Source organism: Dermacentor albipictus, chromosome 1 (assembly GCF_038994185.2).
Source record: "Dermacentor albipictus isolate Rhodes 1998 colony chromosome 1, USDA_Dalb.pri_finalv2, whole genome shotgun sequence".
Taxonomy (NCBI): Eukaryota; Metazoa; Arthropoda; class Arachnida; order Ixodida; family Ixodidae; genus Dermacentor; species Dermacentor albipictus.
Genome location: NC_091821.1, coordinates 511186856 through 511213276, shown reverse-complemented (window position 1 = coordinate 511213276; position 26421 = coordinate 511186856). Strand labels below are relative to the sequence as shown.

Genomic DNA, 26421 nt, shown 5'->3' with positions numbered 1-26421 from the left:
ATCCATGTTGACATTGTCCGAGAGGAGATTCAGCAGTCACTTGGAGTCCCTGAATTGTCGTGGCCTCTGCTAGAAGCGACGACCTACGCCGCCATAACCCGCGGTCATGCTCATCCTCTGCGAGTGCGCCAGGGCCCGGTAACGCTGCAGTTTTGTCATTCGCTGTCACAGCTGCCAGCTCGCCCCCCAATCGCCCAGCGCAGCTACCCAAGAAAGACAGATGTATGGTGCGCTTTAGACCACCGCCCACTCTGCTACCACTGTGGAGAAGCAGGCCACATCTACTGCCGGTGCCCATACCATAACCTGGGACTGCGAGGCTTCACCGTCAATGTGCCACATCCATAGCTTGGCGAAGGGCCTCGTGATATTTATTTATTTATTTATTTATTTATTTATTTATTTATTCATACCTTAAATACCTCTTTTGGGGTTTTACATAAGGGCTGGGCATATCTAGGTCATATTTTCAATGAATGCCTCGAACAACGAATGACTGAAGTGGTACACTGCTTCAGCAGGTAGATGATTCCAGTTCTCTTTGAACGAAGAAAGAGTTCATATGAATGGCGGTGTGAGCTGGAGGGCGATAAACAGCCTTTTAATGGTTATGACGAGAGGAAGTGCGATGCACAGTCATGATGTCAGTCTAGTTAAGCAGCGAGTAATAAGACTGGTAAAATAGACATAGTCTTGCTGTTTCATTGCCGCAACCCGGTGGAGACCTTGACGTTCTTCGCGTTTGCCATCACCACGATGCTACCTGTCACCACACCGCTGACCATACTCAGGACCAGCCTGTTACCGGTCCGTAAGCCCATATCAGGAAAACTAAAAGCAGCAATCGATGGAGGTGCAGTTGCTGTACATTGAAATACCGAAGATCCTCTGCCGCCATTGTCGATGCTTCAAGATATATCTTGATGCATCGACGATATATCAAGATATCGTCATGATATCTTGACGTAGAAACGAGAGGTCGCCATCCTGATGAAGCCTCGACATCTAGGGTATGCCGACAAAAGAATACCTGATGACGATACGTACCAGCTACAAAACAACGCAATGCAGCCGTGATGCGACATCACAACCCAATTGCAATGCAAGATGGAGAACCACCGACCTCGACGTGCTTCTCGACGGCCACAACATCTAGTAGCTCTAGAAGACACAGGAGCCAACTCCTCCGTCATCAGTGTGCATTTCACCCCCAAGCTGAAGAAAGTCAAGACTACATGGGATAACCATCACATCCAGACAGCTGGAAGACTCTTTATAACACTGAAGTGCATGACCGGACTTACACTGCGAACTTCATTATCCTTCAAGATTGCTCACGCGACGTAATTCTCGGCAGGGACTTTCTGAATCAACATGGCGCAGTCATTAACCTAAAGTTGAAGTCAATAAAGCTGTCCACAGAAAAAGCAATACTGCTGGGGAGGACTTCCAGTCACCATGCCTTGAGTATGCTTGAAGATCAAGTGAGCATCCTGCCTTGCTCCAGTGTTGTCATTTCCATCAGCTTTGAAACACTCACAGACATAGGAGGCATCACCGAGGGCAACCAACGCCTACTGCTCAACCGTGAAATCAGAAGAGGGATCGCTCGACTGCGCGGAGGAAAAGCGAAAGTGAGGCTGACAAACTCCCAGTGGCCACCCCTTCCCCTCCACTTTCTCTCTCTCTCTACATATATATTATATTGCCATGGAATGTTCTTTTAAGTAAAGTCCGCAGGCAACCTGACAGAAGACCAGTAAAATAGAGCAGTCTCAGCTGGACAGCAATTGAGCACACACTGCTAGTTCGTCGTCTTCCTCTTCCACACTTCACCGTGCCAGCGCTGGTAGTCTCCAGTACATTCACTCCCCACGCAGAAAGGAGCCATCCTGGCGACCTAAAGAAAAGAAAGCATTTGCGGGTCGTAGCATGGTTTATGCCATGCTACATGAACTGCTCTGTGCCCTCGGCAACAGCAATGACAAGACAGCTCGAGCGGCTCAATGACATAGTTCACTGGTGATGTTTGTGGCAGTATAAAGCAGTTACCAGCCATGGTAGTTTGATATAAAGTTAGTGGATTGGCCGGGGTCGAGTGACCGGGACCTGAAGCCAAACAAGCGTTCTGGGGGAATAGCGAGCACCATGGAGCGGATGAATCATGGCAAGATTTATGGCACCACTGATGTTGGGTCTTGCACGAATAAGCGAGTTGGCGAAATTCTTCAGCATAAGTAGCAGTTTCTGAAACAGGTGTCACTTTGGAAGCGTTGGGACGGTAGGAGAAAATGGTGTCCATGAACCAGGAAGGTTCTTGTCCATGGAGAGGAAAGGAGAGAAGCCAGCGGGTAGTTTGTGGGGCAGCGTTATAAGTGTAAGTGAAAAAAGGAAGGACCCGGTCCCGATTGGAGTGATTGCAGCACACATACATTGCGAGCATGTCACCGAGCGTATGACTGAAATGTTCCGTCATGCCGTTAGTTTGAGAATGGGGGGCAGAAGCAGTGGCATCAGATAAAGACGCGGCCGCAGTCACTATGTAATTCATGTGGCGCACCATGTCGCAGAATCAGGTGGGGAAGAAGGAAGCAAGCGACATCTTTTGCAGTTGAAGCCGGCAGTGCAGATATTTCTCCGTAGCATGTGAGGTGGTCTACGGCAACAATATTCCTCGGTTACCATCAGGAGTGCAATGAAGAGGGCCGTAAAGATCAATGTCAACAGGGTTCGAATGGTCTGGCAGGGCAAGGTAAAGGTTGCAGGGGACCTGCGGAACTCTGAGGGGCATTTTATGGCGTTGACATGCAGCGCATGAATGGACATACTGGTGAATTAATCTGTACATGCCTTGCCAGTAGCATCAGAGATGTAGACGGGAGTATGTTTTGAAGACGCCAACATGGCTGCATTGAGGGTCATCATGAAAAGCTGAACAGATGACGGGGAATAACGAGGAGCCATCGACGCTCGTTGGCGAGGTAATTCCGTCTATGCTACAGATCTTCGTGGATGGCAAAGTGTTGTGCTTGACGACGAATTGCGCCTGAGAGAGACTCAGGTGAGCAGTGAGACAGGAAGTCCAGCAGTGAAGAGATCCAGGGATCTTTATGCTGCTTGGCTGGCGTGTCGTTGAACGCAAGAGCTGAGAAATCATAGGTAGAAGTTTGTGAGCAAACAGGGTCAGAAGGCAACGAAGAACGGGTAGGGCGTTGGCATCTGAATGTTTGCGTTCATAGCGATGAGCGACACTTATGTCATACTCTTGAAGGCGTAAAGCCCAACGAGCGAGGTGTCCAGTGGGGTCTTTCAAGGACGATAACCAGCATAAGGCATGGTGGTTTATGACAACATCAAACTGATGGCCATAAAGGTAAGTATAAAATTTGCCAATTGCGGAAATGATCATCTCAATTTTTCTGTCACAGATTAACTGGATTCCGGCATCGTTAGGGTTTGGCTGGCAAAGTCGTCTTTGCTTTGGGCGAGAATGGCACAAAGTCCGGCACCACTAGCATCCGTGTGAATCTCAGTAGGTGCATTGGGATCAAAGTGGCGCAGTACTGGAGGGGACGTGAGGAGCTGGCAGAGCCTCGTAAATTAGTCATCACACTCAGAATTCCAAGCCGAGAGGTCAGACATGCCAGTAAGAAGCTGCGTCAAGGGGGCAATGATCGAGGCAAAATTACGGATGAAAAGCCAGAAATATGAAGACAAACTGATAAAGCTCCGCACTTCTTTTAGGGTCGTGGGCTTGGGGCACTCAGCAACAGCGCAATGTTTGGCAGGATGTGGCAGAATTCCCTCTTTCGAGGCGACGTGGCCTAGGATTGTAAGCTTACAAACACCAAAATGATATTTTTTTTTCAAATTTAGTTGCAACCCAGCTTTCGTAACACACACAAGAATTTGCTCAGGGCAGGCGAGATGCAATTTGAAATATGTAGAAAAGACCATAATGTCATCCAAGTAGCAAAGACGTTTGCCATTTAAGATCCCTGAGAATATCATCCATCATTTTCTTGAAAGCGGTAGGCATGTTGCAAAAGCTGAAAGGCATTACATTGAACTGATTTAATCCATCAGGAGTTACAAAAGCCGTTTTTGCATGGTTGGCTTCAGCCATTGGCACTTGCCAGTACTCGAAGCGCAGATCCAGCGAAGAGAACACGGCTCCTTGCAGGCTATCCAGGGCATCGTCGAGAAGCTGTAGAGAATAGACATCATTGCGGGTACTCTTATTTAGCCGGCGGAAATTTATGCAAATTCTGATGCAAACCCTGACATGCTAACGAGCAAAATAGTAGTGGAAAGAGGCACTACAGCCAGAAGCAGCTGCGAGGACATGCTGTAGTGGAACTGCAATGTTGATGAAGTGGCTGGTGGCTCGGATGACAGGTCTGGTGGTTTCAATGCGGAGTGAAGCTCAGTGATAATGCTATTACTGTTTGCAAATGGTATACATGTATTTTTACTGCAAAGGAGCCTTTTTCAAATCACTTCCTTCTTACTTTAAAATTTTTGCTGTTTTGGGGAAGTTCTCATGAAATTTACCTCGCATATTGAATGCACCCCTCAAGTCTGCTTCATTTTTTCAGAAAAGAAAGTGGGCATTCATTACACGAGTACATCTGGTATGTAAGCAATGGAGAGCTGGAGAAGCAAATGGCAAGGAAGGCTGTCGCCAGGCACTTGAGCATTGCTCTCCCTTAGGCAAGATACAGTGTACAAGAGCATGTGCGCAGTAGCCGAAGGAAGCTGTAAAAGAAAGTTTTTGCATTTATTTTATAATGTCCAGAGTGTTGAGACTAAACTAGTCTAGCCTATGTACTGACATTGTTTTTTATGCTGTTAGGAAGTAGCAAGCCTCTTGTGTAGCTCTGCATTCTTTCCTTTGCCTTTCTCTCTCTCTCTCTGCATTCTTCATCCAAGTTATGAGTTGTGTTTCCGTTTACGTTTATTTTGCTGCACAACCAGTCATTCTTTCACTGATTAGTCTTCCCTAGACTCACCGTGGTGGTGCCTGTCACCTTTGTTCATTGCAGCAAGACTGCAACATGGCTATTGAAGACAGGGTGGCATTTGCCTGCCTTCACCTCACCGACGCAAAGGTAAGAATGTCTTCATGTTATGGTTGGCACACCCTAGAAGATACAGTGCTTTCAAAACAAAAATAACCCTGTAAACAGAACCATTACACAGCAGAGATAACTAAAGCACATTCAAGCATGGTTATCAAAGATGCCTAAATTTGGTTTCAGTGTGCAGTAGAACCTCAATGGCAAATTCTTGGCTCATGTGATTGATGCTCATAGTTGTAGCAAAGAATGCTAGTATCAAATTTTGAGAATTTATTTTCCCATGTGACTGGTTGTCTTTCCCCCATTTTTTATGATCAATATAGCACTACTATGTATCCGAATTGTAAAACATGTGTAATGAAGCAGACGCGCCCCTGTGTATGTGCCGTCTGAAGAGGAAGACGAAGGGCCGTGCCGTGATCTCGAGCGACCCCGTGCTTCGGACAGCCCTTGCAGTGCCTTGTTTTGCCTAGCGTTCCACAACGTCGTGAACGAGAATAAACCTCATCGCATTTGGTGGAGGTTGCTGAGATCCTTCGCCTCGTCCTGGAGCTCCGCACTCGAACCCTGCCAACAAGATCGCCTTGCACTATGCCTGATCCCGCCACCTCGTTGCCCGCCCCACCGGCTGCCACTGTCATCTGCGCCGGCGTCCCTCGTCAGTGCGACCCACCCATTTTCAGTGGGACCGCCGAACACGACGTGGAAGACTGGCTCTCATCGTACGAACGTGTAAGTGCCCATAACCGATGGGATGACCAGTCTAAGCTGACCAACGTGCCGTTCTACCTCGCCGACGTAGCCAAACTTTGGTTCTTCAACCACGAATCAGACTTTACAAGCTGGTCCGCCTTTAAGACTCTGTTTGCAGAAGTGTTTGATCGCCCAGCTGTGCGTACGCTACGCGCTGAACAGCGTCTACGCCAGCGCGCACAGCAGCCTGGAGAAACATTCCCCAGCTACATCGAGGATGTTCTCGATTTGTGCAAGCGGGTCAATCCCAGCATGTCAGAGGATGACAAGATCAAACACATCCTCAAGGGCATCGAGGACAGCGCATTCCAGATGTTGCTGGCCAAAGGCCCAACTAGCGTATCCGTCCTCATTAACCTCTGCCAGAGCTTTGACGAGCTGCGCCGCCAACGTTCCATCGCCCGCCGGAACATCCAGCACGCCGATTCCGTCTCCAGCATCGCGGTTTCTACCGAATTCACCAACTCGACCCTCTCGCAGCATATCAAAGATTTTATCCGTGAAGAGGTGGCCAGGCAGCTCTCGCTGCTGCCTCACAGTGACGCACCTACGGCAGCTTTGCCTCCAACGTTGCAGGAAGCCATCCGAAATCACATATCTGAAGCGCTTCCTGCAGCTCCTACAACCCCCCCACCCAACCCTATGAGTGTGCCGCTGGCCCATACCAACTTTGCCAACCACCCTACGTCGCTGCCGCTCAGTTATGCAGCCGTGGTTGCACGGCCACCTGCGCAGACCGCTTCCTTTCCATCGCCCATGAATCCGGCTTCATTTCAAGTTGCCCGACCGTCACCACACTTTTTTCGTCCCACCGAGACGTGGCGCACTCAAGACAACCGGCCTATCTGCTTCGCCTGCGGCATTGCTGGCCATGTGGCACGCTTCTGTCGCCGCCGCGCCTCAACTGCGTGTACCAGCTTTGACAGGCCCCGCTACGCACCACAATACGCCGCCACGCCTCCATTATCACCGCGACGTCTCGACACTGATCGCCGGTTGGAAACTCGGCGTTCCCCTTCCCCTCGTCGGCGTTCGATTTCGCCCCTGCGTCGTCGAGTTCCCACTGAAGAGGGAAACTGACTGCTGCAGTTCCCGAGGCAAGAACTGCAAATACGTCGATTTTCTCAAGCCCTCAATCTTCGCCGCAAAATGTAATTACCGTTTTTGTAGAGGGAGTACCAGCAGTGGCACTAGTCGATACCGGAGCAGCCGTTTCCGTCATTCACGAGGGCCTTTGCCGCAAGCTACGAAAAGTGACTACAGCTCGCTCTGGCCTGGTGCTCGCCACTGCCAGCGCGCAGCGAATCCACCCTTCAGCTGTATGCACGGCCCGTGTCGTCATCAACGACGTTCTGTACATAATTGAGTGTTTCGTGCTACCATCGTGCTCTCACGACCTCATCATTGGTTGGGATTTCCTGTCACGTCATCATGCTGTCATTGACTGTTCACGTGCAGAAGTGTCGCTTTTACCACTATGTGAATCACTGCCGACCAGCTCTCCTCACTTTGCCGACAAACTCACTGTTGATGCCGACACAACCGTACCTCCTGAGTCGTCGATGGCTGTTGTCTTGTCGTCTGATTCCGCATCTGACGCCACCGTAGTGTTCACGCCGTCCGATGTGTTTGCTCAACGTAAGGGCATTGTTCTTCCGTTTGCCGTGCTTACTGTAACCTCTGGCTCAACTGTGATGCTGGTCACCAACTACTACCAGTACCCGATCAGCCTACTGCGTGGAGAGACGGTAGGATACTTTCAAGCGGTCGACTACGTCGACGACTTCGATGTTCCTGCCGCCTCCCTCCGTCACCTTGACGCCATCGCTTCGGTCTCCGGCTCATCACCTTCAGTGGGTTTTGACAAGGCCATCGACCCTGCACTTTCCCGATCTCATCGCCGCCAACTTCTCGCTCTCCTTCACAAGTTTGTCTCTTCTTTCAACTGTCATCAGACGTCACTGGGCCGTGCCACCGGTGTTTCTCACATCATCGACACTGGTTCCCACTCCCCCTTGCGACAGCGCCCGTATCGTGTCTCTGCCGAAGAGCGCCGAATCATCACGGAGCACGTGGACGACATGCTCCAACGTAAAGTCATCCGTCCCTCTCAAAGTCCTTGGTCTTCACCTGTCGTATTGGTGAGGAAAAAAGATGGCTCCATTCGCTTTTGTGTCGACTACAGACGCCTAAACAAGATAACGAGGAAAGACGTTTATCCTCTGCCTCGAATCGATGACGCTCTCGACTGTTTACAAGGCGCAGAATACTTCAGTTCCTTGGATCTGCGCTCCGGGTACTGGCAAGTTCCCATGGCCAAGCCTGACCGTCCGAAAACCGCATTCGTTACACCCGATGGCCTCTACGAATTTAACGTCATGCCCTTCGGGTTGTGCAACGCGCCTGCTACTTTTGAGCGTATGATCGACACCATCCTTCGTGGCCACAAATGGAAGACCTGTTTATGTTACCTCGACGACATCGTCGTCTTCTCAACCGATTTTCCGACGCACCTCGCTCGCCTGCATGACATTCTGACCTGTCTCGCCTCTGCCGGTCTACAGCTTAACCTCAAAAAGTGCCGCTTTGCTGCAAGCAAGCTAACCATATTGGGTCACGTTATCTCAAAAGACGGCGTCCTCCCGGATCCAGACAAGCTCCGCGCTGTTGCAGAGTTCCCAAGGCCCACGTCTATCAAAACCCTCCGAAGTTTTATTGGCTTATGTTCTTATTTTCGTCGCTTCGTACGCAATTTCGCATCCATCATGGCGCCTTTGACAAGTTTACTTTCCGCCAGTAACGGCATAGCAGCATGGTCACCTGAATGTGATGCAGCATTTCAGCAATTGCGCCACTTGTTGACCTCACCACCGATTCTTCGCCATTACGACCCTGATGCTCCCACGGAAGTCCATACTGACGCCAGCGGAGTTGGCCTTGGCGCGGTCTTAGCGCAACGGAAAGCTGGCTATGATGAATACGTCGTCGCTTATGCGAGCCGTACTCTAAAGAAAGCAGAATTAAATTACTCCGTCACAGAAAAGGAGTGTCTAGCGATCATCTGGGCATTAAGCAAGTTTCGCCCATACCTTTACGGCCGTTCTTTCGCCGTTGTTACTGACCACCATGCCCTTTGTTGGCTTTCTTCCTTGAAAGACCCGTCTGGACGCTTGGGACGTTGGGCGCTTCGCTTGCAAGAGTACGACATCCGCGTCATGTACCGCTCTGGTCGCAAGCACTCCGACGCTGATGCGCTCTCTCGCTCCCCACTGACGCCTGATTTGGCGTCGTTGTCAGCTTCCTCGTCCACCCTGTCACCGTTCACCATCCCTGACATGCTCACAGAGCAGCGCAAGGACCCATCCCTTGCAATGTTACTCGACTACCTTGCTGCTCCGTCTGATGTCCCTTCGACACGAGCACTGCGTCGCCAAGCAACCCACTTCTCAGTGCGGGACAACATTCTATATCGCCGAAACTACATGCCCGACGGACGCAAATGGCTCCTCGCTATACCTCGTCATATGCGCTCTGACGTCTGCGCGTCTTTTCACGCTGACCCCCTAAGCGCTCATGCCGGCGTCCTCAAAACTTACACAAGGTTGCGTCAGCGCTATTATTGGAGAGGCATGTACAACTTTGTGCAAAAGTACATTCAGTCTTGCACTACATGCCAACAAAGCAAAACACCTACACAGCGTTTCACAGGACCGTTGCAGCCGCTGCCATGCCCGTCTCGTCCGTTCGACCGCGTCGGCATCGACCTCTACGGCCCGTTTCCATGCAGCGGGCGTGGAAATCGGTGGATTATTGTCGGCGTAGATCACCTTACTCGCTACGCTGAGACTGCAACACTGCCAGCAGCGACCGCCCGTGACGTTGGTTTTTTTCATCCTTCGCAATTTTGTCCTTCGCCACGGTGCTCCCCGAGAATTACTGAGTGATAGGGGCCGTGTCTTCCTGTCGGAGGGCATCCAAGCCCTCCTCGCTGAGTGCAGGATAATTCATCGCAAATCGACCGCGTACCATCCCCAAACCAACGGTCTTACCGAGCGCTTCAATCGCACACTTGGCGACATGTTGCGGATGTATATTTCATCCGACCACTCCAACTGGGACACCGTACTCCCCTTTGTTACGTTCGCGTACAACACCGCGACGCAAGCGACCACCGGCTTTTCCCCCTTTTTCCTTGTGTATGGCCGTGAGCCATCATGCCCTTTGGACACCATACTGCCGTACCAACCTGACGCTACAGAGTATACTCCGCTTTCCGAAGTCGCCAAATATGCTGAAGATTGCCGTCAGCTGGCACGTGCCCTGACTAGTGAGACTCAAGAACGTCAAAAGACAAGACATGACCGTGCTCATCAACCACCGCCCAACTTTGTTCCTGGTTCACTTGTGTGGCTTTGGATACCAGCCAACATTCCTGGCCTTTCTTCCAAACTCCTGGCGCGTTATCACGGTCCATACCGTATAATCGAGGCCACTTCACCGGTCAACTACATCGTCGAGCCGCTCACCGTGTCACCAGACCTGCGTCGTCGTGGGTGAGAGACAGTACATGTCAACCGCCTGAAACCGTACTACGACCCGCTCATCTTCTCCGCGCCCTGAGTCGCCAGGATGGCTACGCTTAGCTCCCGGGGCACATACACAGGGGCGCGTCTGCTTCATTACACATGTTTAAAATGTAAACATGTTTGTTTTTTTTAATTGTAAACATGTGTAAAAATGCCTTATAAATAAAATAGAACGCATACAAAAATTAGCAATCAGGTTTGTATATTCGGACTACAAAAGGCAGTCCAGCGTCTCGGGTCTGCTAGCAAGGGCAAACCTAAAACCCTTCTCGCAGAGAAGAGCAATTTCGCGACTAAAATTTATCTTTCAATTATACCATGGTCATTTCCAAATAGCACGTTCTCATTACCTGCAACATCCTCGAAAACGTTCAACCAGACTCAGTCACTCCAAAACAATCTATCTTCCCCCAAGTCGTGTTAATGTTCACAAGCATTACCTTTTTCCATCGGCCATTTCCCAGTGGAACAAGTTAACTAACAATATTGTGTGTTGCAATAACATCGACTCTTTTATTAACTGCATTCAGTGTATTGACTTGTCATCATGATTTTTTTTCATTGCATCTCTGTACCACTCCTGCACGGGCCGTGAAGGGCCTGCAGTATATTAAAATAAAAAAAAAATATTGCTTGTTCTAGTGCAATGTTTCTGGATATTTGATACATGCTGAAGTTTCCAATTAATGTAGTTGCATAATAGATTAACCTCCAACATTGCTCTTGAAAATTTGAATTTTTATTTCCCCCTCGTAATAATCATGCCCTCAGCTTTAACACCACTCTCTTCCTGTCCTTTAAAGTCGCTCCTAACGAAACAACATCAGCTAGCACAAGACAGGGGTAATTGGAGATCGCAGGGAGAGTCCTTCATCCTGCATTACAGTTTCCAATGTGAGATAGTTTAGCTCCACACACCATCATTGTACTCTACTGTCGAAGCTAGTTAGTCTGCTTATGTTTTACACTTTAACCAATTGCACTAGAGCCCCATAACCCACTTCACAATATGTTGGCAGCGAAGTGGTAGCTATCATCCATGATCAGGAGCACATTTGTGCAAATGCACCTGGGGCATCATCTGCTCTCAAAAAGGCCACAGGCCTGCACGGCACACACAGCACAGTCAGTGTAAGCTGGAGGAGCATTTCTTAGGAGGCTGTTGTAAACTGATTGAACTCAGTAACTGTAAGTAGTAAGTATATTGAAAGTCGTGCTTTTATTTGTATGCTTGCATATATTTATTGAAACACACTCATGTGTGCTTTATGGTCAGAAAAGTATCTTGAGAAGGATGCAGCAGGGCAATAAGAGCGCTTTGATGGTTGTAGATAAAAAGTCCAAACAATAATTGCTGCACAATGAGCTACATTGTGTATTTGACACAAATTCCATGCCGAAGTCTTCTTGCACACAGTGTACAAGCCAGGCGTTGTGTGGATCCTTCGTGTTTATGTTAAAATCATCTGTAAAGATTAGGGGCACATCATGTTGACGAACAAAGGTATGTGCCAAGAAGTCTGGAATATTCCCGTGCTTAGCACCTGGCAACACATACCTGAGGCACCACAATACCCTTGGAGTTACGTGCTGTGCAGACATCAGCAGAGTCTATGTCCGGTGCTCCTACGAGTTTGAATGGCACATACTCATTTCCTCGTTCATATATTGCCTCTCCTGAGGCCCAGTGCGCAATTCTATTTGCTGACATGACACACCTGTAGCCGCTGTTGTCATGCGGACGATCCCAGGTCTCGGAAAACAGAGTAGGGACACATGCATAAAGAGGTAGTTGTGCATCATGACGTCAAACCTGTATGCTAGAGAACGTACGGTGAGAGAGCAGATGGCAAATCGGTGGGACTGATATGATCGAGCAGTGCAAAGAAATGTTTCATGATTGTGTCAATAATGCAACATGGTTTGAGTTTGAAATTCGTCGCGCAGTGCTTGATCTCAGTTTTTGGCAATGTGGTAAAACATGTAGTCTTCAGCATTCATGATGTAAAGGCCGTCAAGTGAAGGGACTCAACTCAGTGCAACGTACACAAATTTCTGGGGGTGACGTTTATTGTATTCATTAACAACACTGCTATATGTGCCATCCTGATACTTATGAATGGTTGTTGCACTAGCCTGTACCATGAGAAACTGTGTATAGCGACATGTTATGTCAACCGTATGGTCCAACGTGGTCACTGTGCTCTGTTCAACTGGTACCCACTTGGGGCTGCCTTTTGCCATACCAGTCTTCCCATGGCACTACAGTCAAGCCTGAGCCACAGTCTTTTTGAAAGTCCCGACTCATCTGCTTCAGTGTGGGCATGTTTCCCAAGCACACTATTGACCAGATTTCTATTACGTCTATGTTGACATTGACAGTTATCATATATGGCAAAGCTCCAAAGCCTAATTTTCATCTGCTCGCAAATGAGAGTCTGCGTGGCTATGTGCACACAAGGTTCTTCGCAGGAAAGCTGTCAGGCCACATTTTTGGCTGAGCGCCCGTGAGGTTGCTTGTATAGAAGCTCATTTTCGGCAGCGCACACTTGAGGGTCTTCATGGTGAAGCTGCCGGAGAACATTTTGGCAGCACGCACTTGAGGGTCTCGGTGAGGGGTACTTGAGGGGCACTAGAGAGTCTTCATGGCAAAGTCTTTTGCATTGTTTTCTTGAGAACAAACTAAACTGTCCTCCCAATGTCAACAGTGACTTGCGGCTTATGCTTAAGTCCGTGGAGGTCTTTCATCTGCTGAAAGGCATTGCCGACGATATTTTTAGCCTGCTAGTTTCTGCCAACGTTGAAACTCTTGGCACCATCATCAAAGAGTGCCGGCTGTTTCAACGAGCCAAGAGCCACCGTATATCCCAGAGATTCACAAGGCTGCTCAATATGAGCAAAATTTCACCCTTTGATGCTGTTCGCCTTCTGCCCACCTGTGACAATGTCACATAGCTTGTTCGTCGCAAGATTGAAGCTGCTTGTCCTGCACCCTTTCAGCCTCCTGTATTCACAACGCCTTCCAGTGACTCATCTCTGCCATCGGTGTCCAAGCTGTAGTCAAGCAGGAGTTTGCAAATCTCGGCCTTTCTTCAGTGTGCGCACTGACTTGTCCTGATCCTCGGCTTTACTCCACAGGCATTGCTTGACAATCCTACCCCTCTTCTTTACCTTTTTGCAATCCTACAGAATAGAGAACGCCCGATAATCAACCCATCTACTTCCTTTGTCATCAGGCCGGGCACATTGCTTGTTATTACCGTCAATTCCTGATCTCCACCCTACTGCTTCAAGCCGTACAGCCGCTGCTTCCCCTACTTACTATTCATCATCCTCCCAAGCGCCTCTTGCCTCTGACACCACTCCCCCTGTTCGCCACTTCTCCCTTTCCCCGTCACCTCAACGCCGCCAATCCTGCTCACCACAGTCTCGCCAGGTTTCCTTGCCGACCTTCTCTTAATGCTCGCAGCTGGAAAACTAGATAGTGCAGCTTATGGAGGTAAAGCTGCAATGCATGATCCCCTGCAAATTCTCTACTGAGGCTCCACACTCACCATAGCCTCCTAGAAGTAAAAGTCCACAAAGTCCTCATCGATACTGGTGCACATCTATCTATCATAAGCGCCCCTTTATGCTGCCATCTGCACAAGATTATCATGCCATCTATGACACAGACAGTCATTATAATCATCATCACCCTATTTTATGTCCAATGCAGGATGAAGGCTCGGATGAAGGATCGAAAACTATTTATCAAATCGCACATTCCGTGTCAGAATTGGTAATGTTCTCTCGAGACCCTTTCTACAGGAAACTGGGGTACCACAGGGTGGCATGCTTAGCTGCACACTTTTTATCATAAAAATTAATTCCTTGCGCTCATCAATACCGCATAGTGTATTTTATTCAATATATGTTGATGACATTCAAATTGGATTTAAGTCATGTAATCTCGCTATCTGCGAGCGACAAGTACAGCTTTGTTTAAACAAGGTGTCTAAGTGGGCTGATGAAAATGGCTTTACGCTCAATGTCAGCAAGAGTACCTGTCTTCTTTTCACTCAGAAAAGAGGTCTCATAGCAAATCCTGAAGTTGAACTTCAGGGACAGCACATACCTGTGAGCACAGAACACAAATTTTTAGGCGTTATTTTAGACACGAAATTAACCTTTATTTCACACCTGAAGTACCTCATAAACAAATGCCTAAAAACCATGAACATTCTAAAAATTTTGTCACACACAACGTGGGGTAGTGATAAGAAATGCATCATGAACCTTTACAAGAGCCTCATTCAAACACGCTTAGATTTTGGGGCAATAGTTTATCATTCGGCTAGCCCTAGTGCATTGAAGATGCTGCATCCTGTCTGTCACCAAGGTATCCGCCTGGGGACCGGTGCCTTCAGGACAAGTCCTGTGGAGAGTCTTTACGTTGAAGCTAATGAGTGGTTGCTTCATCTTCAGAGGTCGTACTCAAGTTTTATGTATTTTCTGAAGGTAAATGCAAACCGTGAACATCCCTCTTACCCAAGTGTAAACAGCATGACATCTGCAACTTTATTTGATAATCGACTGGCAGTTAGAGAACCCTTCTCACTGCCTGTATGGAAACTCAGTCAAGAAATGGATGTTCCACTTTTTGAAAACCCTCTAATGGCTCCTGTCATACTATATCCACCGTGGCAATGGCAGCTCATTGAGTGTGATACTTCGTTCGTTGAAATAACGAAGAACGCTCCCCAGGTACACATTGAAATGCACTTTACATCCTGGCAAGTACTCTTGCCAGGAATTTTACACAGATGCCTCAAAGTCGCATGCCGGCATTTCGTATGCAGCCGTCGGTCCATCATTTTCAGACTCTAACGTCCTGCACCCAGAAACAAGCATATTCACTGCTGAGGCATATGCTGTACTGACAGCTGTTAAACATATCAAGAAAATGAAATAGCAAAAGGCCATTATATTCACAGACTCCCTTAGTGTCGTAAAATCTCTAATGTCACTCCAGAAACGCAACAATCCTGTACTCAATGAGCTACCGTATTTACTCGATTCTAAGCACCCCCATTTTTTCACGATCGCGATGCCCAAAGTCAGGGGGGGTGCTTAGATTCGAAAAATCTAGAATGACCCCCCCCCCCCTTTATGTTTTCGCTGCGACATCACGACGAGATGGGTGCGAGAAATAACATTTTATTTTGCAAACATTCAAAAGAAGAATCGGTGCGGACAGTGAGCCCACCGCTTGTGTCGGATGCTCATTCACTAACACTGCCACTCGAGTTCGTCGCAGCGCTTGAACCGCCGGTCTTGGTATCCCAGAGCAGGCCGTCTTCCGTTCCGTCGAAGTGGTTTGTGATCGAGCTCTTCTTTAATGATTTGACCACAACATCCACTTGGACCCGCTTCCAAATGTCCGAAATCCACTTTGCGATGGTTGATGGGTATGCTTTTTTGTCGTACAGCCCGGCTGTACGGCGTACCCACGCCGCGGACGCCGTGCAACCTCAGGGACCCGACGGCTCCGGCTCGATGGCAGAGTGAGCAAGCACGCTTGGCGGCCTTGTTCTACGCGTTAGGAAGAGCGCGTAGGCGCTCTTCCTAACAAATAGGGGGGGTGCTTAGATTCGCATGCAAACTTTTTTCCCAATTTTCTCGCGAAAATAGAGGGGAGTGCTTTGAATCAAAAGGTGCTTAGAATCACGGGGTGCTTAGAATCGCGAAAATACGGTATATTCGCTCCTGTGCACAGCATATACATCTAATCAGCACGTCATAGTATGTTGGGTACCTGGGCACAGAGGCATTAAAGGCAACATGCTTGCAGATGAAATAGCCATATCCATTGCAACAAAAGCTGGCAACTGTTCCGTAGGTATCCCTGCCTCAGACTTAAAGCCATTTTTGCGCAAAAAACTTCGAAGGCATTGGAAACACAAGTGGGATACCGAAACCTCGAATAAACTCCATTTGATCGAGCCACAATTAAGAAATTTGCCACCGATAACGAAAATAAGGCGAATCGAGGTCATTTTCTGCCACCTCAGGATAGGTCATGCGTATGGCACACACTCATCTCTTGACCGGTAGCGAACCTCCCATATGCTGTAGATGTGGCAAGACACTCCCGTCCTCCATGTCTTGCTGCAGTGTAGAGAAATGGAAACTGAAAGGAAAAAACACTTTCCTCCAGCCTACCGACAGAACATTCCTTTTCATCCTGCAATGTTGCTTGGTGCTGAGCCATGTTTTCACAGAAAATCAGTTTTTAACTTTCTGCAAGATGTTAATTCATTGCAAGTTATAGGCCGAAGAGATTCGTAGCACAGCATTTTACTAGACGCTGCTGCTGCGATAGTAGCATTTTGTAGAGCACGTGCCTACAGGCCCTTGCATTTAAGGGCCTCTTGAAGCAATAGTACTATTGGCATTTACATATTTTATTCCCTCCTTCCATCAGAACATATCTTTTAAATTCATAGTACATCTGAAAAATCATTGTGACAATTTTAATATATATATATTTATTGTTTTTATGCCCCTATACAGCCAGGTTCCATTGTTATACCCAACCACGACACCATTGATCATTATTTGCATCACTGACTCCATTAAAACATTCCTTGGTGCTCTTTGTCCATGAGTGGCCCTTGCGCCATAAAACCCCACATATCATCATCATCATTAATTGACACGGGTGCGGACACGTCTGTTATGAGCCAGAATCTCGCGCGTATACTGAACAAAGTTTCGACACACTGGACCCGAACTCGGATTCGTACTGCAGGAGGGCATCTCATAACGCCAATGGTCCGGTGCATGGCACAAGTCAACATTTGGGGCTTCACGTACAACGGCGACTTCGTCATTATTCCTGAATGTTCAAAGGACCTTATACTCAGTATGGATTTCCTTCATGTGAACGGCGCCATCATCGACCTGCAAGAGTCTAGAGCCAGCTTCACTACTGCGCATGCCATAGCGAACAGTAATGACAACGACCGTGACATCGCGCTTTGCGTAGCTGACGATCATGTCACATTGCCACCCAAGAGTAGCGTGCTTACCCTTGTCCGATGTGACCTAGAGGACGACGCTGAAGGAATTGCTGAAGCAAACATGTCCCTGCTTCTTGAGCACCACATTTGTATAGCCAGAGGGCTTCTTCAGGTGCGAAACAAATGTCCAGTCATTTTGCTAACAAACTTTAGCAACAAGTATCGGCATGTACCGTGAGGAACGACAATCGCATTTCTTCGCGAAAAATGTTACTGACATTGCCACGTTAGAAACCACATCGTCTCAGCAATCTGAGTTACCCAGCGTAAAAGAACAGATTCACTTTAACGCCGCTCTGCCAGACTATCAGAAAGACCGTCTACTGAGTCTCGTGAATGATTTTGCGGACTGTTTTTCAACGTCATCCAAAGTGCGGTGCACGTCCATCACAAAGCACCGCATTATGACGTACGAGTTCGCACGTCCTGTTCGTCGGCATCCTTACAGAGTGTCTCCAGTGGAAAGGGAAGCAATCAAGCATCAGGTGAAAGAGATGCTACAAGACGACGTGATCCAGCCGTCCACCAGCCCGTGGGCCTCCCCTGTAGTATTAGTCAGAAAGAAAGACAACACACTACGCTTCTGTGTAGATTACAGAAAGTTGAACCGTGTCACCAAGCAAGATGTTTATCCATTGCCACACATCAACGATGCATTCGATCGTCTACAACATCCCAAGTTTTTTGCTTCGTTGGATCTTAAATCAGGGTATTGGCAAATCGAAGTTGAAGAACAGGATCGTGAAAAAACATCGTTTTTGACACCTGACGGGCTTTATGAGTTCAAAGTTCTCCCCTTTGGTCTCTGTTCCGCACCTGCCACCTTTCAGCGGATGATGGATGCCTTGCTTGCTGAACCCAAATGGCAAACCTGCCTCGTATACTTGGAGTCGTTGTGTTCTTGAGCACATTTGAAGAACATCTCACATGACTCGAGAGTCCTCGCTGCAATCCACACTGCCAGCCTCACCATCAAGCCTGAAAAATGCTACTTTGGATTCCAAGAGCTGAAATTTCTCTGCCATGTCATTGGCCCTCAAGGCGTCCAACCAGACCCTGACAAATTAGCTGCCGTTGCCGAGTTTTCACCACCCACAGACAAGAAGGCTGTCCAACGCTTCCTTGGTTTGTGCGCATATTATAGGTGCTTCGTTGAGGGATTCTCGAGAATTGCTGAGCCTCTGACACGGCTTACACGCGACGACGCGCCTTTCAATTGGGCAGATGAGCAGCAGCAGTCATTCAATGAATTGCGCAAGCGTTTGCAAGAGGCCCCAATACTTGCTCATTTCGACGAAGACACTGACACTGAAATTTATACTGATGCCAGCAATGCGTGTCTCGGCACAGTTCTTGTGCAGTGGCAAGCTGGTGCGGAATGCACCATTGCTTATGCAAGCCGCAGTCTCACCAAGGCTGAGAAAAACTACTCAACCACTGAAAAAGAATGCTTAGCGGTTGTGTGGGCAATTGGTAAGTTCCGAGCCTACTTGTACAGTAGACTCTTTAAGGCTGTCAGCGATCACCATGCCCTGTGCTGGCTTGCCGACCTCAAGGATCCTTCAGGCAGACTAGCCCATTGGAGCCTGCACTTACAGGAGTACGATATTACACTTGTCTACCAATCTGGAAGGAGGCACAGTGACGCTGACTGTTTGTAACGCACACCACTCCCTATGACGTCATCGGACCCTGACCATGACTTGCCCTTTGTCAGCATTATCGATGCCATAAAGATGGCTGAGCACCAGTGTGCTGACGCTGAGCTGCTGCCGCTGATTGAGCGCCTCCAAGGAGTTGAAGCTGTTTTTCCCCGCTCGCTCGTGCGCGGCTTATCATCATACTACTTGCACAACAACGGCCTTTGCAGGAAAAACTGCGGAAGCGGTCCCAATACGTACCTCCTTGTCGCGCCGTCGGCGCTACGCCAAGACATTTTGCAAGCCATGATGAGCCATGCACAGGACACCTGGGATTTGACTGACGTATTACAGTAAAAGCTCGTTAATTCGAACCGCAAGGGGAAGCCGCTTTAGTTCGAATTAACGAAAGTTCGAACTAACGAAAGTGAAGGAGGGCAACAGTACACTGCGATTTGGAAGCAGTAGGGCATGTCAGAAATTTGGCGTGTCAGAAAGTGATGGCGTGTGCCGCGGGCACACGCCATCTTCAAGTCGAAGCTCTGGGTCCGACCGTGCCACACCACCGATGTCCACCGATACGAACGTAAGCCGAGGCTTAACACCATCACAATGAATCGCGACGGCCGATACCTCCTAAGCTGAAAATAGAGGTGCACAACCGATGAATACTGCCGAGACAAAGACGCTGAACATGTGAAGGTGGCGAAGGCCCTGATTCGTTGGTTCTTGATTGCAAGCGCAGCTGCGACGTACTTGATTCGCTGTGTTTTGGAGCTTGCCGTGCCATCTCCGCACAACATTAGCAGCTGTACAAGATTTGCAAAGCCTCCGAGATTCGCAACAGGCAAGAAGTCTCGGAGGTTACAAAAACGGAGAGGCGGCAGCCGCCACTGCCTTCTGGCTGACCCCGCGTCGGTTAGATATTTTTCCGATTTTGCCTTCTCTCGCCGTTCTCTCCGTTTCGGAGGCAATACAGCCTTGTGTGTAGGCAGTAGGCGCGCTTCTCTGGCCGTGTGCCAGACGAGCGTAGTTCGAATTATCCGTGAGGGAACCTTCTTGCGTTCGAATTAACGGACTTTTTTATACATAGACTTCTGTGGATCTTGGCCGGACCAAATCGTACAGTTCGAATTATCCATAAATTCGAATTATTGAAGTTCGAATTAACGCGCTTTCACTGTACTGGCCCCAGCTTTATTCTTCTGCACAACGGTAGGTGAAGACCTGCCGCGATTGTCAGCGCCGCAAGAAAGCACCAGTTAAACCGGCTGGCTTTCTCCAACCTGTGGACCCTCCTCAAGCACCGTTCCAACAAATAGACATGAATCTACTTGGGCCATTCCCAGTGACCTCTTCGTGCAACAGATGGATAGTCGTCGCTACTGACTACTTAACCCGGTATGCTGAAACCAAAGCTATTCCGCAAGCAAATTCGTATGAAGTGGCCAAGTTCTTTGTATGCCACATCATCCTACGACATGGTGCGCTGTCTGTTCTCATCACCGACCGTAGTACAGCATTTACAGCGGAACTTATGCAGGACGTTCTCCAGCTGACGCATAGCTCTCGCCGCAAGAGCACTGCGTATCACCCTCAAACCATTGGATTAACGGAACATCTGAGCAGAACACTACCTCCTACGCTTTCCATGCGTGTCGACGTGGAGCACAAGACGTGGGGCGAGACTTACCCTATGTGACTCTCGCATATAATACTGCTGTACAGGAGACTACACAGTTTACGCCATTTGAACTTGTATACGGGTGCCACGTCACGTCATGCTGTAAATGCTGTACCGCAGTCAGTGATAAGAACAGACGGTGCACCATGTCGTAGGACGATGTCCTGTCTGGAACAGGGACTTGGAACTTGATCGGGAGGCTGGGGACATCTTTCACTGCATGCAAGCTGGCTTCCTTTTACTCTGGCAGATGAACGCCCAGTGTACGAAACCAGTTTCTGCCCAGCACGGTTGGTGACGACACCTTGGTTAAGTAAAGGAGAAGGGTTGCCTCCCTGTCGCCAAAGCGAATGCTGACCTGTGCCTCACCCTGGACCTGGGAGAGCTGCCCGCAGTAGCTGCACAGCATCACGCCCGAAGCCTCGGTGGACACACCGGAGAACGTACGCTGGAAGAGTTACCCGGCTATTACTGACACGCTGGCCCCTGTGTCCAGCTCCATGGAAATTGGGTGCCCACATATTTCAACGGTCAGCATGCATGGCGGCACAGATGAGGGTTCAAAGCCAGTGTGCCACATGTCGAAAATCCGCGGGTCCTCGGCCATGACATGGAGCTTGGCCACGGAAGAACTTGAGCCTGCTGCCATACGCCCCCGCCGGGTACCCTTGCAATAGCTACCCTGGCCGCGGGCTTGTGTGGTACCTGGGCTTGAACCAGGCTGCGGCTGCTTTCCGTTGTTTGTCCTCCCCTTTCGGCATACCCGTGCCTGGTGCCCCGTTTTCCCGCATGTGAAGCATTGTGCTTGGGAGAACTTGCACTTTGAGGGGGAGTGGGCACCACCACAGCGACCGCAGGTACTGCCCTTTGTCGCCAACTTGTTGACTGCCGCTTCCACCTACAGTGAGCCAGTCGCATTGGCAATCTCGCTGGCGTCCTTGGCAGCAGCTTGCATTGCCAGCGCTGCCTTCACAGCGTCATCCAGCGAGGAGGCGGGAAGCTCCAGGAGTAGCGTTTGCAAGGCAGGGTTGTTGATGCCGCAGACAAAACAGTCCCGGAGCAGCGAGTCCAGCTGGTCTCCGAAAACGCAGGCATTCGCTAACCCTCGTAACAGGAACGAATTGCCTGACGGTCTCTCCTTCTCAGCGGCTCTGGTTGTTGAAGCGGAAACGCTCCGTTAGTGTGGATTGTGTCCGGTTGAAATGCGAGCGCAGTATGGCGAGCAGCTCACCCAGCTTCTTAACATGCGGCGTGGCTGGCTTGAGAAGGTCGAAGACGAGACTGAAGACGCAGTTCCCGCCGCTGGCCAGGAAAATGACCCGCTGTTTGGCCTCGGGTGTGTTGTTTGCCCGGAAGAACACGTGGACTTGTTCCTCGTAAACTGGCTAGGGGAGCCCGTCTCCCTCGAATGGCTCGAGCCTTTCGTACAGCGGCATGGCGGCAGCAACTGGGGGAGACGTTTCGTCGCTCGTGGCAGCGTGGGACGATCTGTGGGTACTCGTCATTGTGTGTACTAGCGGCAACACGAGTCGCTTCCAGCAGAGTACCGCCCACCTCAGAGGTGGCAAGCGTTGCCAGTGGTGCAGCGCCTGTTGGGCCGATGTCAAGTCCGGCACCATTCACAAGGCCGAACACTGCGGACCCTCCAGATAGAGCGAAGCTGGCTCAGGCAGCACCCGGCATTGCCACATCCGGCCCATCAACACCGGTGCCCAGGTAGAGCACTCAGCGGCGGAGGCCTCTTGACCATTAGTCGCCTGGGTAGGAGGCACCGTCGACTTGGCAAGGACGGTGGCAGAGCCTTATGCTCTGAACTTGGACGTTTGTTTCTTTTAGTTAACAAACAAATGATGGGTAAGGAGGTGTAACAAGCATGTGACGCCCGCTTGGGCACATTCTTCATTGGCCCGCCAGGTTCGGTGGCCTGCCAGGCTCGGTAGGCAACATTGGTCACGGCACCGCAATAAGCACCGACGTGCACTGCTGCTCGGGGTCGGTCATCGTTCATCACCACCCCGCTGCAGAGTGTCTATCTAACAGAGGGTGCCTCGAGCCCTCCCTTGTTCATGAACCCGAGTGGATCGTCAGTCTTTCTCACGTTATAATTTCGAATATCCCTTATTTTCTCCTTCCATGACAGTTCCATGAATTCTGTGCGATCTCTTGAGTTGGACACTTTAATTCTTTCTCGTTTCTGTATTAGGTCCTTTGTTACTTGGGAGAGCTTGCCTATTAGTTTCCTTGGTGCCTTGCCTGCCACTTCAATTGCTGCCTGTGAAGGCAGCCTCGTTATGGTTCCATTCATTACCTCTATGTCATCATCATAATCATCTCTCTGTCCTAAGTCTGCATATTTGTTTGCAAGTACCAGCCTAAATTTTTCTGCTTTTGCCCTGACTGCCTCCAAGTTGACCTGTTTTTTCTTGACCAATCTTACTTTTTCTCAGTTCAAATTGAGGTTAATCCTAACCCTCACTAACCTGTGATCACTGTGCTTTACCCTGCCTATGACTTCTACATCCTGTACTATGCTGGGATTGGTAGAAAGTATGAAATCAATTTTATTCCTTGTTTCACCATTAAGGCTTTTCCAGGTCCACTTTTTGTTCCAACGCATCTTGAAGTAGGTGTTCATTATTCGCAGTTTATTCCTTTCTGGGAATTCTACCAGCGTCTCTCCTCTAGCATTCCTAGACTCGACGCCGTAGTTGCCAATTGCTATTTGCCAGCCTGCTTTTCCCCACTTTTGCATTGAAGTCACCCATTACTACAGTATACTGACTTTGCACTTTTCTCATCGCTAATTCAACATCTTCATAAAATTGACCTACTTCATTATCATCATCATCATGACATGATGTTGGAGCATAGGCTTGAACTATCTATAATCTATACCTCTTATTAAGTTTGATTGTGAATACTGCTACCCTCTCATTAATGCTCTAGAATTTGTATATGTTGCCTGCTATGTCCTTATGGATTAGGAATCCTACCCTGTATTGCTTCTTATCTGGCAGACCTCTATAGCAGAGGACATGGCTGTTATTCAGCAACGTATCAGCCTCACCGGTTCTTCTAACCTCGCTAAGGCCAATGATATCCCAAACAATGTCTGATAGTTCATCGAACAGTACTGTTACGTTAGCCTCACTCGACAGAGTTCGGAAATTAAAGGTTGACAGGGTCAGTTTCCATTGGCAGCCTGTCTGGACCCATAGATTTTTAGCACCCTCTGTTGCGTTACAGGTCTGACAGCCACCTTGGTCAGGTGCTCCTCAGCTGCTGGGGACTGAGAGCTATCGGTTAATTGTAGGAATCATGAGGGTTGTAGTGGCCGTATACTGCACCAGGGTGTTGAAAACCAGGAAGCGGAGCCGTGCAGGCGTGCGCTCTGCTCCACGCTCGTTTCTCACTTCGTCTTCTTCTCTTCTTTTTCGGAGCATAATATTCAACAGCTCCCGGCCGAACAATTTGCGTATGCTTGTTGCTTTTCAAGACGGAGCTTGTCCAGCAGATTCTAGGTGGTACCGCATCTGTGCCGGTCTCCGCAACGTGTTGCCACTAGAAGTGCGCACTTTGCATGAGCGAAATTTGCCGTCGGCAAACCCGTCGGTACCATGAGCACTTTGCTGTGCTCGTGGTGGAACCATTGCTGGCATGTGTCTTCCTGATGGGCGTAGGTGCCGCAGTGGAAGCCGTCGCAGCCACCATTGCTGACGTGCTGCTGGTGCATGCATCGGGTGTTGTGTGACTGGCCTGCCCTGGCCCCGGCCCAGACAGCATTCCTAGCCTTCCAGGGGTTAAAGGTGGTGGCTGCTGGGGTGAAGGTAATTCTTTTTCAAGGCCTGGCGAGCTGTTGCGGTTGGTGGCCATGGCTTGAGGCTGTCGTGGAAGTGGCATTCGCTCCACCTGGACAACGGGGGCCAGCGTGTGGTTGTTGCGTTTTAGCCTTTTCACCCCACTGCTGTGCCTCCCTGACGGTGAGGACCCAGATGGACCCAGTGGTGGAACCATTGCTGGCATGTGTCTTCCTGATGGGCGTAGGTGCCGCAGTGGAAGCCGTTGCAGCCACCATTGCTGACGTGCTGCTGGTGCATGCATCGGGTGTTGTGTGACTGGCCTGCGCTGGCCCCGGCCCAGACAGCATTCCTAGCCTTCCAGGGGTTAAAGGTGGTGGCTGCTGGGGTGAAGGTAATTCCTTTTCAAGGCCTGGCGAGCTGTTGCGGTTGGTGGCCATGGCTTGAGGCTGTCGTGGAAGTGGCATTCGCTCCACCTGGACAACGGGGGCCAGCTTGTGGTTGTTGCGTTTTAGCCTTTTCACCCCACTGCTGTGCCTCCCTGACAGTGAGGACCCAGATGCAGCCTTTGCTGTTGACGACGGGCGCCCGGCAAGCCCGCTCGAGAGTCGCAGGGCGGAAGACGATAACGTTGAATACGACGATGAGGACGACGATGAAAAGAAGCTGTGCCCCGACGACTTCCCTACACCCGCCGGGTGGAGCACGCATGTGTCAGCAGTGTGGTCACCCCTACCAAAAGTGTCGATGCTCCCATGCCGCTGCTCCAAGTGCTTTCGCAGAGCCTGTGGTTTTGTGACTTGGTTACATATTTCACACACAACTAAATAGAAATCATCCCACGCTAGACAAAATCCGAAAAGTCCCATATCCTCTTTTCTTAATTTCATGGCATTGCTTTCTCTTTTCGCTGTCTCTGCCTCTGTATCGTTTTCTTCGTTTTCTGGACTCTTGAAGCAGATAGTTTTGGCCCAAGAATTCCATGACTGTCTTGAGTAGCCGACACACTATTGGTGGCCTCCAGTCTGTGAAGATCTTTCAATAGTTTGGCAGTAGAAGGGTATTTGTCTTCTACTAGTTGTAAGCGGTATCGCAGAGTTGCAGCAAGGAGAAAGGGACTGCTGCAGGCACCAAAAGGAACCCTTGTGATGCGCAGTTCGTTAATATTGGAAGATCCTTCTTCAAACCAGAAGTAACGAAACGCGTCTCGGTCTTGTTCAGCTAGCGATATTTGAAGAAACGCTTTTCCGATATCGGCGGAAATTATAATCTTGAAGCTGCGAAACTTCAGCCGTAAGTCGATGATGTTGGGGTTCAAATTCGGTCCTGTCCACAAGGCGCCGTTGAGTGAAGGCGACTCCGGAGCATGAGAAGAGGCGTCGGATACCACCCGTACTTCAGTCATAGTTCTGTCACGTCGCACTACTGCTCGGTGTGGCATATAGTACGTGATATGTTCACTCGTACTGTCCATTGGGACCTTCTCAGCGTAGTCTTTGTTATAGTAGCTCCTACTGGCAGTGTCATATTGCTTCTGAAACTCTGGTTCTCGATGTAGCGTTCTCTGCAAGGACTCCAGCCTCTTTAATGCGACATCCCGGTTATTTTTAGGCTGGGAACAATTGCTGCGCCACGGCAGTTCAACTTTATCGCGACCATTGTGTCTAATAGTTGTTTCCATGAAGTTCTTCAGGACGTATTCGTCATCTTTCGAAAGTCTGTCTTCGGTAGTCAGCCCCAGATGTTCTACTTCCCAGAAAGACCTCAGTTGCTGGGAAACGTTGGCTTCCGTTAGGCATATATTGAAGTTCCTTAT

The 26421-nt window shown here is 49.4% G+C and overlaps 1 protein-coding gene across 2 annotated transcripts in view; it reads left to right on the top strand.

Moving 5' to 3' along the window:
* mio (GATOR complex protein mio) overlaps positions 1-26421 on the top strand; it is a 534566-nt gene that overhangs the window by 381183 nt on the left and 126962 nt on the right. For both annotated transcript variants that reach the window (XM_070532612.1, XM_070532613.1), the window contains exon 20: positions 5046-5111. In XM_070532612.1, coding sequence (XP_070388713.1) covers positions 5046-5111 — 66 coding nt within the window. The remainder of the gene's footprint in view (positions 1-5045; positions 5112-26421) is intronic.